This window comes from Monodon monoceros, unplaced genomic scaffold, assembly GCF_005190385.1.
Source record: "Monodon monoceros isolate NGI ecotype Baffin Bay Population unplaced genomic scaffold, NGI_Narwhal_1 Super_Scaffold_2, whole genome shotgun sequence".
NCBI lineage: Eukaryota > Metazoa > Chordata > Mammalia > Artiodactyla > Monodontidae > Monodon > Monodon monoceros.
Genome location: NW_021703776.1, coordinates 37,381,977 through 37,401,215, shown reverse-complemented (window position 1 = coordinate 37,401,215; position 19,239 = coordinate 37,381,977). Strand labels below are relative to the sequence as shown.

Genomic DNA, 19,239 nt, shown 5'->3' with positions numbered 1-19,239 from the left:
AAACATTATAAATTTGCACATAGGACTTCTCAACATAACATACACTATCACTAATGATTCAATATTTTGAGTCTATCCTTCAGCAAATATGCCTTATTTTTAGCAAATATATCTTATTCTGTACATTTTATTGCCATGTTTGACCTTGCAACATTCATTTTTCCACATGGTGATAAAGTTATAGACATGTTGGAGCTAAGTCCACTGGACTTCTATTTCACATTTAATATTGTCTTGTTAACAAAGCATACAATGTACGTTATTTCCTTAATCTTGAAAAGGTTGGGTGTATTTCCTGGAAGTAAAGAGGTTTTTTAATATATACAAAAATACACACTTTCTTTAAGTAAAAGAAATGTAGGAGCATGTGCCTTTATACCTTGACAGCTCCTAGACACTGTATTATTATGGCATTCTGAGTAACGAAATGCAATTATAGTAAAAGACAGTAACTTCATATGAGAAGGGGAAAGAATACATTTTCCCTTTTAAATTTTACTTTATTATTTTGTGGTTGACAATATCTCCTGATTTTTTTTCAAAGCTAGTAAAGAAGGAGCTATGATACTGTGCCATTGTGGAAACAAGTTTTGAAGGTCCCTATTTCCTAACAGACGGAAATGCCTCTGCCTTGGGAAAACAACTTATTCGTAGACCACTGGTTAGAATCAACGAGTAAGCAGAATCTGCTGTGTTCTCCCAATGACTTTGATCCCCAAGAGTGGTTTCATGTTGTAAGAAAACTTTTTATTAAATGAAAAACTAAACAACAAAATAGGAAGAAAAAGAATCAGACTTCGACTTTACATTTTGGGGTTTATAAAGTTAATATTTCCAAAAGATGAGATATTTTAAAAACATGCTTTCAGAATACTACAATTTTATTTCTGAATTATTTTAAAGCTTTTGTTCCCAATTAGGCCAAACATCATTTCAACAACGTTTAGTAATGAGGATATATTTGAAATCAGACATTTCCATAAATTCTCATAGTTTTTGTTTCGAACTTTAAGTCATGAAAAATCTTAGCTGTCATCACAACAGGATCAGTTTCATTATTTATAAATTCATTATTAAGCAATGGATTAGATTAGTGAACAACAAAAGAACACTGGGCTCTTACTCAAGACATTCCCTTTTAAGCCTTCATTCTACTACAGAATGGCTCTGCAATATTTACAAATTTCTTAAACTTATCTAGGCTCCAGTTTCCTCAAATGACTGGTGAAGGAGAAGACCATCTGAAATCTAGCCATCTTTTTAGTTCCAAAAAATCTCTAATATTGTGATTTGATTTGAGAATATATTAATATAGTTCTCTTACAACAGGTGAAAAAAATATTTGAAACACATATATGACCAATGATTTAAGTATTTTAAGTTAAGGAATATTTTGGAAACTTTGAGATGTAATTAAAAATATAGAACAAACTTATCTTGATGCTTAATAAATAGTTATCTCTGGAAAAAGAGTTCATACAAGATGACTATTTATAGTTCATTATAATTCCTTAAAGTGTGAAGAAATAGTCCTTTGAGATAACAACAGCTATTATGGAAAAGGGTGTTCTATCATCAGATAAACTGTGAAGAGTTGAGTAAGGCGAGTGAACTTTCTTTACCATAGAAATTCTCAGAGACTTTATCATGCTAGTACAAACCACAAGCCTGTTAGTCCATAGAACACTTTCTTAAGGAATTTCCCATAAGATTTCCTAAAAACGTATTTGATGAACCATGTTGTTGAACTGGAAGAATCAGTATTCTAATATGACCATATTACCCAAGGCAATATACAGATTCAATGCAATCTTTACCAAATTACAAATGGTATTTTTCACAAAATACCAAATTACAAATGGTATTTTTCACAAAACTGTATGGATTTGAAAGATCCATACACCTCAATGTTCACAGCAGCACTATTTACAATAGCCAAGACATGGAAGCAACCTAAATGTCCATCGACAGATGAATGGATAAAGAAGAGTGGTATCTTGATACAATGCAATATTACTCAGCCATTAAAAAAGAATGAAATAATGCCATTGGCAGCAACATGGATGGACCTAGAGATTATCATACTAAGTAAAGTAAGTCAAACAGAGAAAGATAAATATCACTTATATGTGGAACAAAAAATGTGATACAAATGAATTTATTTACAAAACAGAAATCGACTCATAGGCATGGAAAACAAACATAATTACCAAAGGGAAAGGGGGAGGGGGTTTGGATAAATTGGGATATTGGGATTAACAGATACACACTACTATATACAAATTAGATAAACAACAAGGATCTACTTTAGCACAGGGAACTATATTCGATATCTTATAATAACCTATAATGGGGAAGAATGTGGAAAAGTATCTATATATGTGGATATATTTATATATATATACTCATATGTATATATACACATATGTATATTTAACTGAATCACTTTGCTATACACCTGAAACATTATAAATCAACTATACTTCAATTTTTAAAAATTGATGAAACAATGTCTCAAATCTTACAAATCAGTAAATATAATGATGAACTTACAATTAGAAAAATGAACTCAACATAAATTACAAAAAATAACATTTCTAATAAGAAATAAAGATATATGTCAGGGAGTAAGTCACATGAATCATATTAAAATTAATTTCTTGTGATTAATATAATACTATAAAAAGAGTCTAATGATACAATTAAGGTTCCAATTTCTAAAATTGAAATCAGCTTAGTAAATGTCATCTAGTTCTGAGAATTCTTATCTTCTTCTCTACTTCCAAATCCTATACAGTTTTAAAAACTGGTTTAAATGCCACTTCCATCATAAAGCTTCAGATGGTACTAATTTGTCAGAAGAAATTTCTCCTTCCTCAAACTTAAACTCTTAGTACCTGGGCCAGAGGATATTATACTGTTTCCCGAATATATCCATTTCTGCCGTGCATTCAAACCCATGTTATTCTGACTCCAAGGCTCTTTTGCCTTAAATTACACTATCTACCTTAGGTTATTTTATTATCTTTTAATAGAGGTCATATATAATAGGGTCATGAAGGAGAAAAACAACACAAATCTGTATCTGTGAAGAGAGAATAAAGATAGGTCTAGAGATGACCTTAGGCTAATGGGGAGGAGATGAGTGGGTTTTATTCTGTTCATCAAGCAAATGGGGCAGGCAGGGGTTGTATGAGGAAGCATCATGAAGGAAAAAGCAACATGGCCTTGAGGGGGAACCGTGAGTATTCTGGCACTGCAGAAGCCATTAGAGAATGGGCAAGAGATTGGGGGGAACCATGGAATTCATGGATAGATCTTAAGGAGTCTGTGAGCCCCCTGGATAGGACTATAATAAAGTGTGAACTTGTATGTATGGGGGAAATGTGTGATTTTCTAAAGAAACAATCTATAGCTTTCATCAGGAAGGCTCTGGGGAATCTGTGGCTCACCACAGCCAAACAAAAACAAAAGATAATTTAGACATTGGTCAAACCAGAGAGGGAGCATTTTAATGCCATTCTAAGGAGATTGGATTTATCCTAGGCCAGGAGGGAGTAGTTAATGTGTGATTTTTAAGCTTTTAAGAAATATAAAAGTGGTATGAAATCCTATTTGTATAGCCCAGTGAAAAATCATGCACATTCACCACAGCAGCAGCCATGGGAATGGAGAGGCAGAATATATACAAGAGACCAATGGATTTGGTAACTATTTAAACATAGGAAATGAGAGAAACAGAGGAGAATTAGAAGACACCCAGATACCTGGCTTGTGTGAAGGGTGATGTTGTTCACCAAGATGATGAACAGGAGGAAGAGTAGATTTATAAAGTTCATCTTAGGGTAGGTATACTGTGTTGAAGCCCTTGAGGAATATTCCAAGAAAGCTGTTGAGGAAGCAAATATGTCCCGAAAATATCAACTGAACTAAAAAACGACACTGGATTTGCAGCTATGGATCAGTGGAGCAGTAGGCCTGGAATGCAAACCTCAGTAAGTTGAAGAATCATTCAAAGGAGGTGATGAAACAGAGGTAGGTTTGATTTACTTCTCTCTTTCTCCAAGAACAAGGAAGGAGAGAGCTGGAGGTACTTCTTGAATAGAACATATGGATGAGGGAGGAGATATTGTGTGTGTGTGTGTGTGTTTTAATGTGAGAGACATGAACATATTTATGGTATATTCAGAAGGAGCCAGTTGAGAGGAAGGGGGACAAATGCCAGGAGTCATTGACAGGACAAAGTCCAACAGAGGAACACAGTAGGACCAATGTCACCAATCTAAGGATTAGACCTACTGAAGAGAGGTGAACATTTTCTGCAAAACTAGAGGTAAAGTATATGCAGTAGATCCTTGTTGGTTATCTATGAACCTAAATGGGAAAAGAACTTGAAAAAGAATAGATACATGTATATGTATAACTGAATCACTTTGCTGTATGCCTGAAACAAACACAACACTGTTAATCAACTATACTCCAATATAAAATTTTTTTTATTAAATTAAATTAAAAAAATTTTTTAAGTATATGTACTTGTGAATTCACAAATCTTAATGAAAATATCTGAACAGAAATAGAGAGAGGGAAAACCAGAAAAACTAATTTCTCTGTGAAGTTTTAAATTCATTTATTGGCTGACAAACAGGTGCAGCAGTGGAAAGATCTTGAGGAGACTGAGGAATTTTAGAAAGGCTTCTCCCAGGTAGGGGAGAGGCTCATGTTTATGGCTTGGTTAGCAGCACTGACAGCTCATTTGGGTTTGGAAGCCATTCGTGGAGGGGCACGAAACTCCCAGCTGGTGATGGAGGACACCCATGGCGCTCAGCAAGCTGGGTGTGGGAGTGAAGCAGGTGAGTGACCAGATTCAAGCAAGGCTTGGGGACTTAAGGGCAGACGTAGCAGAAGGAGGTAGCCTGTGTTTGCTAGCATCATGGGCATTAAGCATCTTAGGTTAGATGAAGTAGGAAGGAAAGCCACGAGGAATGACAAGTTGGGAGAAAAAGCAGGGGTTGACAGAGGAGAGCTGTTCATGAATAAGCTGTAAGCAAAATGGCTGAAGCTCAAGGGTATAATTACTTTGAAAGAAATATTTTAAAAAAAATCTTTTGAGCTCCAGATTCATGTCTACTTTATTTTAATAAAGTAGTTTAACCTGACTAATAGCTGCACTTCTATGATTCTTGTTTATTTCTGTAATACTTTACAGATATTTTCCTTGAGAATTGAGAAACTAAAGATTGAATAATTCCTTAAGTCTGTGATTAGCAATGACAGAGAGCCAATACCTCTGATTGCAGATAGAGTACTCATCTCCGTCCTTAAAATGCATCTACTTAAATTGTTATGTTTGGAGAAAGTGCTTGTGTTTCCACTTAGAAAGTCTTCTTTAAGAAATCTGGGCCCACCCTTCTGTTCCCACTTCTGTGCTTTTAGCCATTTCCCCTTTTCCCCATTCCGCCTTCTTATACATCCTGTATTCTAACCATACTCATACTGTGATGGGTTGAATTATGTCCCCTGAAAAGGTAAGATTTGGACACAGAGACAGACATGAACCCAGGAGGAACTTCAGTGAAGAGGGAGGCAGCAATCGGAGTGATACATCTACAACACTAGGAACACCAAAAAATACCAGCAAACCACAAGAAGCTGTAGATCTGATGCTTCCTCACAGCCCTCAGAAGGAACCAATCCTGCCGATACCTTGATCTTAGATTTCTAGCCTCCAGAACTGTGAGACAATGCACTTCAGGTGTTCTAAGTCACAGTGTTTGGTACTTTGTTAGGGCAGTTCTAAGAAAATAATACACATACCATACATGTTACTTGCCATTCCCTACGTTTATAATATTTGTTTATAATTTTGTGTTTTCACAGACATTCTCCTTCTACATAATGTTCCACTTACAACCATATTCATGGCAAAATTTTTTTCTTCTTACAGATTGGGCTCAAGCCTCGTTTCTTCTGTGATGCTTCACTTGACCCTCCTTGGTTCTCAGAGCAGACATCTCTCTCTAAATCCTTAACAATTTGTATTACAATGGCTGTAGACTTGATTGAATCCCTCCAAGGAAAGCAATCACCTTAAGAACAAAAGCTCATGTCTTACTTCTCTTCATATCCCCAACCTCTGCCACCATGAAGACCTCTGTCAGTCAAAAGTGTATACAGAAAAAAACAGGAGTGGATGCGTTTCTCAAAACAAGAAAAATAACATGTAAAGGGAGTGTTTTAGCCACCTGAACATTTTTTTTAAATGCCAATAAGATAATGCTGTTTTATGTAGAGGTCTTCACTATGATACCCCTTATTTATCCTTCATTATAAGGACTACAAGTGACTATCAGATTTCTGTAAAGAAAAATATCAAAAATCAGGGGAAAATTTTATTTTTACCAAATTTAAAAATGGCTTGGTAAGCACCAGAATAGTTCCATTTTGCTGATCTGTGCTAGAATCAAGGATCTAAAACTGGTCAACACACAAACTGGCAAAGTGCTTCTTTTATTTAATGTATGGACATAAACTTTGTCTTACTAATGTCTTTGAATGGAGGTTGAGGGTGGTGAAGGGATACCTTGGAGTTCTGAGGCAAGGTCCTGAGAGAAGTTTTGTGTTTTTTTACTTCATGGGAGGCTCAAGGCATGTTTTCCTTCTGTGACATAAGAGTTGTGAGAATTTTATCCCCACTGCATTTGACTGCATTACATCAAAGTTGTTAGTTTTTTGTGTCTTTATTTGTTCGCATTTATCTTTATATAACTCCAACTCCCATATATTGAAAAATAGTCTTTGCTTATGTAGTTTGGCAGAGAGTATGTCATAATAAAAAGTTCTGAGATTTCACTATAAGTTCTTCTGCGGTTTTATGTGTAATATAAAAACAATATTATACATGTAAATCATACTTCATATAGTTCAAAGAATTTAAAGAATTTACACACATTATTTAAGGTGATCTTCCAATAACAATATGAGAAGGCAGAGCAAATATTAATGCCTAATTTCATGTTCAAAATCACTGAGATTCAAACATTACTTAATTGGTTCAGTGTGGCAAATCTAGCTAATAACTGATCTAAGGCTGGAACCCAGACTTCTTTCTTCCAAGTGAGTTGTTCTCTACTGTTTCCTCAATGAAATTAATATGTATTTTGAAATTATTATGCTCAAAAATAATATCATCATACATTTACATATTCCCTAACTTATAGATATAAAGGTTTTCACAAATTGGTATTTTAACTGTATGTCTTTCCTCTGATACTGGTTAAAATTTACTTATTTTTAGATTGCTAATATGCTCTAAACATATTTTACTAATTCTTGTAATATTGATAATAACAACCTAAAAAACAAGTACCTCTGACAGATACTACAGAGCTAAAAAAAAAATTACATAACCCAGTCATTTAAACTGTTTATCATTTTTTACTGCTTTTAAAAGAAATACTCACCTACTGAAATGTAGATAGCGTACTATTTCCCATTCAATAGCTTCATATGTCATGCAAATATGTTAAAATATATTTTATTCCAAAAAATAATTAAGTTACGCTGTGCTCTAATTTTTTGAGGATCTGTTAGATCATAAACATTTAAATGAATGACAGATTTAAATTATGTCACACACTGGTCTTACCCTAGGTAACTTAGAAAAATAATTTCTTTGACAACTATTAAACTTTTTGCTTCATTCATTCATGTTATGTGCATTTATTAAGCACTGACTGCATGAGGCACTTTATACATGCTAAGTATGTAACAGTGAAAAAATAGAAGTAGGTTCATTTCCTTCAAAGTTTACATGCTGGTGTGAAAGACAACAATGCAAGTAAGTATTATAATAGAATATGCAAGGCTTTATGGGAGGACAGAAAGAAAAAAAAAAGTGACCTGGGGGAAGTTAGGAAGGTGGCTGTAAAAGAGAAATGAATTGAATCTTGAAGGATATAACAATCAGAGGTAAAGCATAAATAACTTTCTAGGCAGAGATAACTGTATGTTCAATAAAATGTCAAGGCATTGTGTCATGGTAGATTTAGAGAATTGAAAATTAATTGTTAAACTGGATGGGGTGACAATGGGGGAGGGTGGAAGATGAGATTGGAAACAGGTTGTATCAGGTTTAGACCAGCTCTGCCTGTGATAAGGACTCTATGAGGTTCCTTTCTAACAGCAATAAAGGAGTTTAGCTTGTTCAGAGCTGACATTTTGGAAAATGAGTGTTGGATTGAGAGATTAAGAATGGAAACATAGCTACTTTAGAACAACAGCCAGTTTAACAATTGCATGGCTGAATCATTGTTCTTTATGATACTCTAGGGGGTTCCAGGAATCAATGTCTATTGCTAATGGCTAGATCTAAGTTGTTTTTTTCTAGAGTTGGTATATGATCTACAGTGGCTCTGAGTTTGAAAATGCAGGTATGGACATGTAGTTCTATCTTTTAATGAACTATTTATTTTATAATAGATTTATAATTGCAAAAGGGTTGCAAAGATAATATAGGAAGTTGCCACATTACCTCCCCTGCTCCCCCCAGACTCTCTATTGTTAACATATTACTAAGCTGCATTGAAACAACTAAGGAAGTGACAGTGGTACATTACTTTTTTTTTTTTTTTTTTTTTTTGCGGTACGCGGGCCTCTCACTGTTGTGGCCTCTCCCGTTGCGGAGCACAGGCTCCGGATGCGCACGCTCAGTGGCCATGGCTCACGGGCCCAGCCGCTCCGCGGCATGTGGGATCTTCCCGGACCGGGGCACGAACTCGTGTCCCCTGCATCGGCAGGCGGACTCTCAACCACTGCGCCACCAGGGAAGCCCAGTACATTATTTTTAACTAAACTCCACTAAACTCTACACCTTATTTAGATTTCATTAGTTCTGTTTTTCTTCCCCCCCTAATATTCTTTTCCTGCTTTAGGATCCATCTAGGATAAAACATTACATTTAGTTTTGTATCTTATAGTCTCCTCTGATCTGTGACAGTTTCTCAGACATTCTCTGTGTTTCATAACCTTTACACTTTCGAGTACTGGTTAGGTATTTTGTAGAATGTCACTCAATTTGGGTTTGACTCATGTCTTTTCTTATGGTTAAACTGGGGTTATGGGTTTTGGTGACAAAGACCACAGGGGTGAAGGTCCATTCCCATGGATCTTGTCACAGGGTACATACCAACAGCATATTTTTATCACATCTTATCAAAGGGTACCTGCTACCAATACAACCTGATGATGTAAACTTTGACCCGCGATTTATTGTGTTTGCTAAGTTTCTCCACTCTAAAGTTAAACTTCCACTTCCACCCCACCCTTTGTCCCTTTCCATACTCTTCCTTGTGAAGGAGTTACTAGAGTCCACATTCAAAGGGCAATGATAAAGGAGGTATTAACCTCCATTTCCTGGATGGGGGCAGTATCTACATATATAATTTGAAATTCTCTTGAAATTCTTTAGGGGATTTCGTTTCCCATTTATTTGTTCCTATTTATTTATGTATTTAATCATTTATCTATGTCAATGTGGACTGATTTCGAAGATATTTATTTTATATTTTGGATTATAACTTCACACTATGTTATATATTTTGTTGTTCAAATTGTTCCACATTTTGGCCATTGGGAGCTCTTTCAAATTGGCTCCTGTAACCCTTTGACTTATCCCATTCTTTTATTTTTTGAGCACTTCTATAACTATGTTTTGAATATAAAGCTGTAGCATTCAGATATTTTATTTATAAAGTTGGAAGAAAATGAGATGTTAACCTTTACCCTATTATATGTTACATAATATTCATGAGTCTAGACACATTTTATTATTTGCAAAGTGGAGAGACTATCATGTTTAAGGCATTATATTAATTAAGATGTATAATAAAAGACTGAAGTAGCAAGCAAAACCATATATTTAATTATAATTAATATTAATATATTTAATTATTGTAATTATTATAATTAATTATAATGAATAAGCCTCACTTAAAAGGTGCTACCAAAAGGGGCAATATAGGGCATTATATTAATTACTTAATATATATAATTAATATAGGCATTATATTAAGATTTATGATAAAAGACTGAAGTAGCAAGCAAAACCATATATTTAATTATTGCAATTATTATAATTAATTATTATAATTAATTATAATGAATAAGCCTCACTTAAAAAGGTGCTACCAAAAGGGGCAATATAGGGATAGGGGATTAAGAGGTATAAACTATAATTGTACAAAATAAACAAGGATATACTGTACAATGCTGTTTTGCTGAAATCCTGCTTTCTGTTTCAAGGTTCGTTGGATTCACTGGCAAAATAACCACTCATCTCACACAACTGAGCAGACTTAATTTTTTAATAGAAGATTATTTAACTTAATTTCAATATACAGGCATTAGAAGGGGATGAATAAAAGTATTAGAGAGACATAACAGAGTATATATCACCAGATTGGTCCGACACCTACATCCAGATTCAAATAGCAGCTGGGAAGTCCCAAGTAACAGAAAGCTGGAGTCCCAGTTGGGAAGGGTCCCGGGTGGTGCATCCACCCCACAGGTGAGACTTCAGTTTGCCACTCGAAGGAGCCCAGTTTTTAGCACCAGGCCGCATGCTGATAACAATCAACCTACATGCAAGTTTGCAGCTCTGGTTACTGTCATAAATGCCTTGGTCTTAACTCATAAGTCTTGGAATGTTCTTGATCCCCAGGGGCTGGCCAGACCCTCAAGGTGCAAGAAGTCCCAGGACTTACTCTCTATCTTATCTAGTGGTTTACAGTGTGTGCTGGCGCCACCCCTTTGGCCTGGGTGTAGCTCAGCAGTTTGGCATGTGGCCAGCTTTAGTGTCATTGTCAGGTCAGAGAGAGGCCTAGTGTGGCCTCTGAAGCCTGAACACGACTACTCTACTAGCTTCCCCAACAAATACAGGGAATATAGCCAATATTTTATAATAACTATAAATGAAGTATAACCTTTAAAAATTGTGAATCACTATTTTGTATACCTGTAACATATAATATTGTACATTGACTACACTTCAATAAAAAAAAAAAATCAATAATTTGGGGAAAAACAGTTACTCCACTAATTGTAGCTCTTTGGGGATAAGTAATGTTAAATCACCTAAAACTGGATTTAAAAAATGCAAAAAGTATGGTTATAAATTCTCATCTTTAACTACTTTAAATGACAGGCCTGCCACCCTAATTTTCATAGTAATGTCAAAGAAAAGCACTCTGAGCTTAATTTTTCTTTTCATTTCACAAATCAATTTTCTCTCCAAAGACATGACCCATTTATTATTTGTTCTAAAATACATTGTTACCTTAGTAGCTACCAAATTATATGCCTTATATAGCTGTATCGATGAAAAGAACCTTACAAAAGATGCAAAGAAAATGAAGAGACCTGACAACTCTGATTTTAATGTCTAGAAAGACCTATCACAGACTGGCAACCATCACGGATCCTGAAACCATCCAAGTTATCTTCTGGCACACTTACAAATATTAACCAAGAATCCAGGCTGATTGACAATCTCTACCTTTCATGTCCCATACTGGAAATCCTCTCTTCCTCCCCATCTCCACCCCAAATTAACAGCTGTAATGCATTCCCAATGCTCATTTACTTATTCAGCATATTTTCTGTGTCTTTGGCAAAGTGATAAGAGGTTATAAAGGGAATTTAGTCTGGCAATAAATAGGTGTGAACCTGCATTTCACTTCAATTTTCACTAATCTGTATCTTTGGATGCATTGATATAATAGGGGAAAGGACACAAGCTAGACCAGGATAAAGATGGGAGTAAGATGTCTGGACTGTTCCAACCAACAATGTTCAATACTGGATGATGGGTGGGCTCCCCTGAGATTCATTTTGTAGCTTTAAAAATAGATGATTTAAATATCGTATCTCCCAGGTTTCTTCTATTTCTGAAATCTCTGATGCTCAGATAGAAAATTTTCCTTTGATCATTCCTCAGATAATTAACTCATTAATGACACTGATTTCCCTGGAGCAACTTCCAACATAGCTACATCCCTTGGAGACTTTCTCCCCCAAAATGTAACTACTGGTGGTTTGAGTTAACCTTATGGAAAGAGTAATATATAAATCATGAGAGAATAAATATTTTTGAGATTATTATTTTAATCAGTCATATAGTCAGCCTATTTTGTATAGGATAATAGCAATTTGTATTAATGCAGCTATTCCTTAAGAAGGGAGGGTGGACAGTATTCTCCTCCCCAGTCAGGAGTCTGTCCTTCCCTCCATTCACTGGACCAGTCTTGAGGTATATACAGCTGTGTAATACGTAGTATGTTCCTCTACTTTCAACCTTCTAAAGTTCCAGCACAAGCTGGCTATAGAAGATGTGAGGGGGAAATTATCTATCTATCTTTCTTTCTTTTCCATGTATATTGCTTAGAGCTGTGTTATACATTGAATCATGTCACTCTAAAGTTCATGTGTTGAAATCCTATTCCCTAATACCTCAGAATGTGACCTTGTTTGGAAATAGGATCATTGCAGATGTGATTAGTTAAGATGTGGTCATAAGGGAGTAGGGTGGGCTCCTAATCCAACATGACTAGTGTCCTTATAAAAAAAGAGAAATTTGAACACAGACACAGGGATACCCCCATGTGAAGATCAGACTCCCATGGGGAGTGAAGATTGGAGAAGCTAGGAGAAAGGACTTGAACAGCTGCTCCCCTAGAGTCTTCAGAGGGACCATGACCCTGCCAGCACTGGTTTCAAACTTCTGGCCTCCAGAACTGTGAGACAATACAATTCTGTTGTTCTAAACCACCCAGGTTGTGGTACTTTGTTACAACAGGCCTAGGAAATTAATATAAGCTGTAACATAGGTGTATGGTGTGGGGAGCAGGGGGTGGATTTCCTTCAATATCCTTTGCAGCAAATGTATTAGTGCCACCACTGGCTTATCCATTTGTATGGCCTATGCTCCTGTTTGGGTCAGAACACATGCCAGTATATCTTTCTATTGATTATGAAGAATCTGATTTCAAATATGGGACTTTGTCACTTACTGGTTGTGTAATTAACCTCAGTGACCTACAGGTACCTGATAATGGTAATACTTGATCTAGCATAGCACGGGGGGCAGGGATCAAAAGATATGACATAAGTGAAAAACAATACAGAGGTACATAGAAGAGAATTTAGTGTAGAGGTTAAGATCTTTGCAGCCAGGTTGAATGAGTTCAAATTCTACTCCTCCCTTTACTAGTTTTGTGACTAAACTATGGACTCAGTTATCATTTTGAAATGAGAGTTATACTAGTACCTATGCCTTGAAGTTGTCATGAAAAACAAATGAATTAATACATAAAGAGGTCTTAGATGATTGTCCGGCACATAGAAAATATTCAATAATCATATCTAATAGAAGTATTATACATGCAAACTATTAAGAACCATACAGATGAACATTTGTATTATTATCATTGTAATTTATCATTAGTAAACAGCTATTGATGAATGCACTTATACATTGATAACTCTGACTTTCTAGCTCAAGGTGCATTTTAGCAGCAGTACTTTAGACAGCTCGGAAGAGCTAAAGAGGGACAATCACAGATGAGGTCTGATACCAAGTGGATCAGGTTTGCCCAGAGAATGAGAAGAATCTTAGAACTAGAGGCAATTTCTGGTATTCATTAGCCTTGTCATTTCCTTATGTTAAAATACTTTAGAGCCAAACTTTCTGTTGAGCATTGTACTAACTATGCTAATACATAGATAAAAAGCAAAGAATTTAACTAGATTTTACTCAAGCATGCAGAAATGGGAACTGATTTTTTAAAAACTGTTTTTAAAAGTTTGTAATGAAATCTTTGCATATATTTGAATTGAGATACATTGTCTATATGTCACACTCCTTAGTTGACAGTAAATAAAGAACAGCCAGCCACTTTCTCACCGTGAGTTTTGGGGCCTCAAGTAAAAGACTACCATTGGAAAAAACCACTTCCTTCATGTGTGTCTGGCTTCACAGAGGAGAAGGAAACACTTTAGTGTCTGGCCTTACAGAGGAGAAAGAAGCATTTTTTGTAAAACAGCTTCTATTCATTTACTTGGAGGAAACAGAAACAGTTGCGACTAAATGAAATTATATTATCACCTTTATTCAATTTCATAAACTTACCCAGGAAGTGTACAGTTGGAAGACAGATTGTCTCAGCGCTGTGGATAAGTTATAGTCTTCTGAACTGTGGTGTGTTTGGTGTGCAGCCCACATAATATTAACCTCTGCAAAACACACAATTTGAAATGAGCCATGACAATAAGAACAAAGCAATTTTCATTTTCAGTTATGTATGCTGCTCTGTTGAGTGAGGAAGAAAAATCTCGAACATCTCTGAAAAACCTAGCCAATATAATTATAATTAAAATGAGCTGCCTCAAATCATTTTTGCAAGCAGAGATGGTATAAATTACAAAGAAATAAAAAAATTGAAACATAGCCAATAAATATGTATAGTGTATATGATATAATTAAATGCCTTCAGAAAACTGAAATGACTTCCAAACTTTACACTTTCCTAACATATTACAATGTGACAAATCATAAAAGCCAACTGGTAATGTTGTAACAAATACAGTCAATGCCTTGTGATAATTTTTCAGCATGTGATAACATATTTCTAATTAAAGAAGAGTACTCTGATGGGAGAAATTGGTGTATAAATTTTGGAATGAAATATTTCATAATATTCTTCCCTAATGGCGTTTTAAGAAATTTCAAAATCTGTCTATTGGAATAAGAGGCAAAGCAGAATAACATCTGGCCCTAAGATTTAAGGTTTCAGTTTTATTTACAGATATATATTAATAACTAATAGTTACATATAGTTCTTCCCATACCTCACCAAAACGGTATACCATTTCTAAAATTGTCCCACATAATTGCTGTTTGTCCTCAAAATAAAAAAGAAAATGCAAATTGTTAATTTTCACCGAACATTATGTAAATTGCCCTCGTACTGTCTTGAGATTCATATATACCTAAAGGAGAGTTTCTTGCCTTTTCTACAGCAAATGTGCCACTATAATAACCACCTAAGTATATGGAATTTAAGAAAACAAGCCCACATTTTTCATTCTGCCCTCATTTTTCAATTCCTACCAGAATTACAGATCAAAATGCCATATATTCTGTTTTAGTAAAAGAAAGTGTGCTCTTAGCGAAACTAACTTATATTTTGTCCTTTGCTACAAATACACGAGATAGAATTAACCATATGATGTGATAATTGTATCCCTACCAGTATAGATTAGAAATTTAAAATTTTTTAGGCTTGGATGCATGGAAACTGAACAGTGAACCTAAAAGTGGAAATATTGAGTTATTGGTCTCTGCAGCTGCCATATATTCATAGTTAAAATACATGGCACATGGCAGAACAATTTGTTAGAAATTTTTAAAATGAAAAGCATGGATAAATGGAGATATAGACATAGATACAGTCATTCTGGGTGGACTTCTTCTTGGCCATTCATTTAGGAAATGAAAGGTCTATGGACAATCTATGTAGGGAGTTACCAAATAAAGTGTGCAAAAGAGTTTTGGTAAACAAATGAGATATAAGAAAGACTTAGTTCTGTGAGAATGAGATTATGCAACAGGATTATGAATACATAGCTCTATCAGAAGTCATTTCTATTAAAGTCATATATTTTCAAGTGGGGCAAGTATTTTCACAAACCATCAGTTTATATCTAACTTAGATCCTGACTGGTTTCACATTTTAATCATTCTAATCGTTCCTAGTAATGACCCTGTATTTCTACCCGAGTAATGAAGGAAATTGTTCTTACACAAATGAGAACTACTTCACCATAATGATCTCTAACTTCCCAAGCATAATCTCTGAAATAACCTAGAACCTAAATCTCTGGTTTACTGACTAGCCTATATAGCTATAAAAATAAGAGAGATACAAAGAATCCCATGGCACTTTAAATCTTCAGATGTTGTGTGGAATATTATTAAGAGGTAATAAATTTGATGAATCTCCTAAATCTTTTAAAACTTTTTACAGATTGAACATCTGAAGTAACCATTTTCTCTTTAGAACATACACATTATTGAACATTTCAGAATCTGTCACATAAAAACTTCATTACAAATAAAAACACTACTTTGTTGGGCCTTTCAGGATTTTTATTTAAAAAAATTCATCATAATGTATCCATGTTATGAGTTCACAAGTGGATGAGCTAATCAGATGGGGTTTAATTAGAGGGTAACAATATGCATTGGAACTACCTCCTTATAATCTCCACAGAAGCTAAATGGTGGAACAAAGAATCCATGAGGGTGGAGGTTAAAGACCTGTCTCTATAGTTGTTTTAAAAGCATTTACTTCCTATCACAAACTGTGTGTAACACAAGCCTTCATTCAATGAAGTACAGCTGTATAAACAGGGTGCAGTAACTGGATCCCACTGCCTTACCTCTGTCACTTTTCAGAATTGGGAAAAACAAGAAGAAATACAGAGGTTTTTTTCACAGACTATATTCAGTTTACTTGAAGTAAATTATTTTCAAAGGTGGTTATAAAAATACATTTTATAGAAAATTGTCCCCACAGTTTTTTAGTAAATAAAGTGAGAAAAAGTTAATAGTACATTTATATATATGTTCATCTTCCCTAATACTTGAATTGATGAGTTGTCTGTTCTAAGGAAGAAAACCAAATGTTAAAGAGAAAAAATTGATATTATCACAATAAGCTTCTTTCTGTGAAAAAAATTAATAAAATTATAAGTTGTCAACAATAATTTTCTTTTTCTATAAGAAAAAGTTATTGATTTTCTAAGCATATGATATGTTATTATGGTTTTTTAATTATATTAGAAATAATAATGCTACTTTCCAGTGCCAAAATATAGATTTCTTTAAATATATTTTATTAATACATTGACCAATCATTCAATTTGTTTGGCCAAAATTTAATGTAATATGTGTGTTTGTATGTATGTTATATTCTTGAGTTTGTTACCTTGTTTCTATTTTTTGTAAATTAAGGTACAACTTACATACAGTGAAATCCATCCCTTTTGATATTTAGTTCTATGAGTTTTTACCAAACAAACACCACTGTGTAATCACTGTCACAATCAAGATAAGATATGGAACAGTGTTGATCACCCCTAAAAGTTCCCTGTTCCACTTTGTGTATGGCAGGCTGACTCTACCATGGCTCCCAGATTCAGATGATGAGATTCTGGACTTTGAACTGATAATGTAATGGGATGAAATGTTTAGGACCTTGGGAGAGGTGAGTGTGTTTTGAATGTGAGAGAAATAAGAATCCATGGGATCCAGAGGATTCCTATAGGAGGCAGCCTCTAAGATGGCACCCAGTGATTCTTGCCTACTGGTGTTCAACCCCCTGTATAAACCCACCCCTTGGGTGTGGGCTGGATTTTATGACTCTCTTCTAGTAAATGTAATTTTGGCAAAGGTTATGGGATGTCACTTCTGATATTAGGTTATAAAAAGACTGTGGCTTATGTCTTAGGTGCTTTCTCTTGTACTCTCATATACTCTGTCTGAGAAAAGTCACCTGCTGTGTTGTGAACTGCCCTTTGGAGAAGCACATATGACAGGGGACTAGGAGAGGCCGCAGGTTAACCAGTTAGCAAGGAACTAAGCTCCTCAACCCAAACTCCGCAAGAAACTGAATCCCAACAACAACCATGTAAGTGAGTTTGGAAGCCAATCCACCCCCACTTCAGTCTTCAGGTAACACTACAGCCAGCAGACAGCTTAACTGCTTAACTACAGCCTCATGAAAGACCTTGAGCCAGAAGCACTGATCCAAGCTGTGCACTGATTTCTGACCTACAGAAGCCGTGAGAGAAGCCACGGATGTGTTACGAAGCAGTAGAAAATTAATACTGTGGTCAATTCTCCTTGACCTCATTCTCAGTCCCTAGTATCCACTGATTTGGTTTCTTTCACTTGCATAATGCATCACAGATTCCTCCATTTTGCTGTGTTTTTCAGTAGTTTGTTCCCTTTTTTGCTGAGTAGTATTGCATTTGTATGGATGTACCACAGTTTTTGTTTTGTTTTGTTTTGTTTTGATCCACTTAGTAGTTGAACATTTCAAGTGTTTCCAGTATTTGGCAATTACAAATAAAGCAACTATAAATTTTCTAGTATAGTTTTCATGTGAACATAAGTTTCATTTCACTTTGGCACATACTCAGAAGTGAGATTACTGAACTGTATGGGATGTTTACATTAGGCTGTCAAAAACTGTCAAAACGTTTTCCAAACTGACCGTGCCGTTTTGTATTACCACCAGCAGTATATGAGAGTTAAATCTGCTACACATCTCTGACAGCACTTGACATTATTAATTTTATTTTTATTTATTTATATGATAACATTCTAATAGGTGTGTATTATTATCACATTGAAATTTTAATTTGCTTCTCTGCAATAGCGAATGACAATGATTACCTCTTCATGTGCTTACTTGTCATTTATATATCTTCTTTGTCTATTCAAAATTAGTGCCCACGATTTAATTGGGTTGTTTTCTTATTATTGAGTTTTGAGATACCTTTATATATTCTGCACACAAATATTTCCTCCCAGTCTGCGGTTTGACTTTTCTTTTTTTTTACAGTACCTAATTAAAACCACTGGGTTTTAATTTTGATGAAATCCAATTTCTATACTCGAGAGTTATATTAAAAGATATTTTTAGTGTGTATAAGAACAGAGGTTACTTCCAAGAAACTTTTCAGAATTAGGAAAATTTGTAAGCAGAGTAAACTTGTAGTTTAGAAGCTAACAGATTCTATATGTACTATACATCTAAAGTATATCTAAATGTCTCTTTTGTCATTTCTTGTCACCTATGAAATGGAGAGAAATAATTCTTTACGTTAATCTGAGACACACAAACAAGGTCTACAAGGAATTTTTACAGCTATATGATAGCTATTTAATCTTCAGTAGTGGACAGGAAGTCTTGGGGCATCCTGGGGGTGATGATGTTGCCTTCACTCATAATCTGGAAAACCTTCGAGTTATGAAGGAAAAAATGTTCAGGCATAGTTGCAAAATGTTGGTGTTTGCACCAAGAAAGGCATGTTAGTAACACTTGATGGAACATTTAACATATTGTGTGGTAACTATGGAACATGAGAACTGCAAGGAGTTTATGAGGTTACTTA

General features: G+C 34.9%; 1 protein-coding gene across 1 annotated transcript in view; it reads right to left on the bottom strand.

The window, feature by feature from the left end:
• Positions 1-19,239, bottom strand: part of AGMO (alkylglycerol monooxygenase) — a 332,471-nt gene that overhangs the window by 209,710 nt on the left and 103,522 nt on the right. Inside the window, exon 5 of the mRNA XM_029233709.1 lies at positions 14,186-14,289. Coding sequence (XP_029089542.1) covers positions 14,186-14,289 — 104 coding nt within the window. The remainder of the gene's footprint in view (positions 1-14,185; positions 14,290-19,239) is intronic.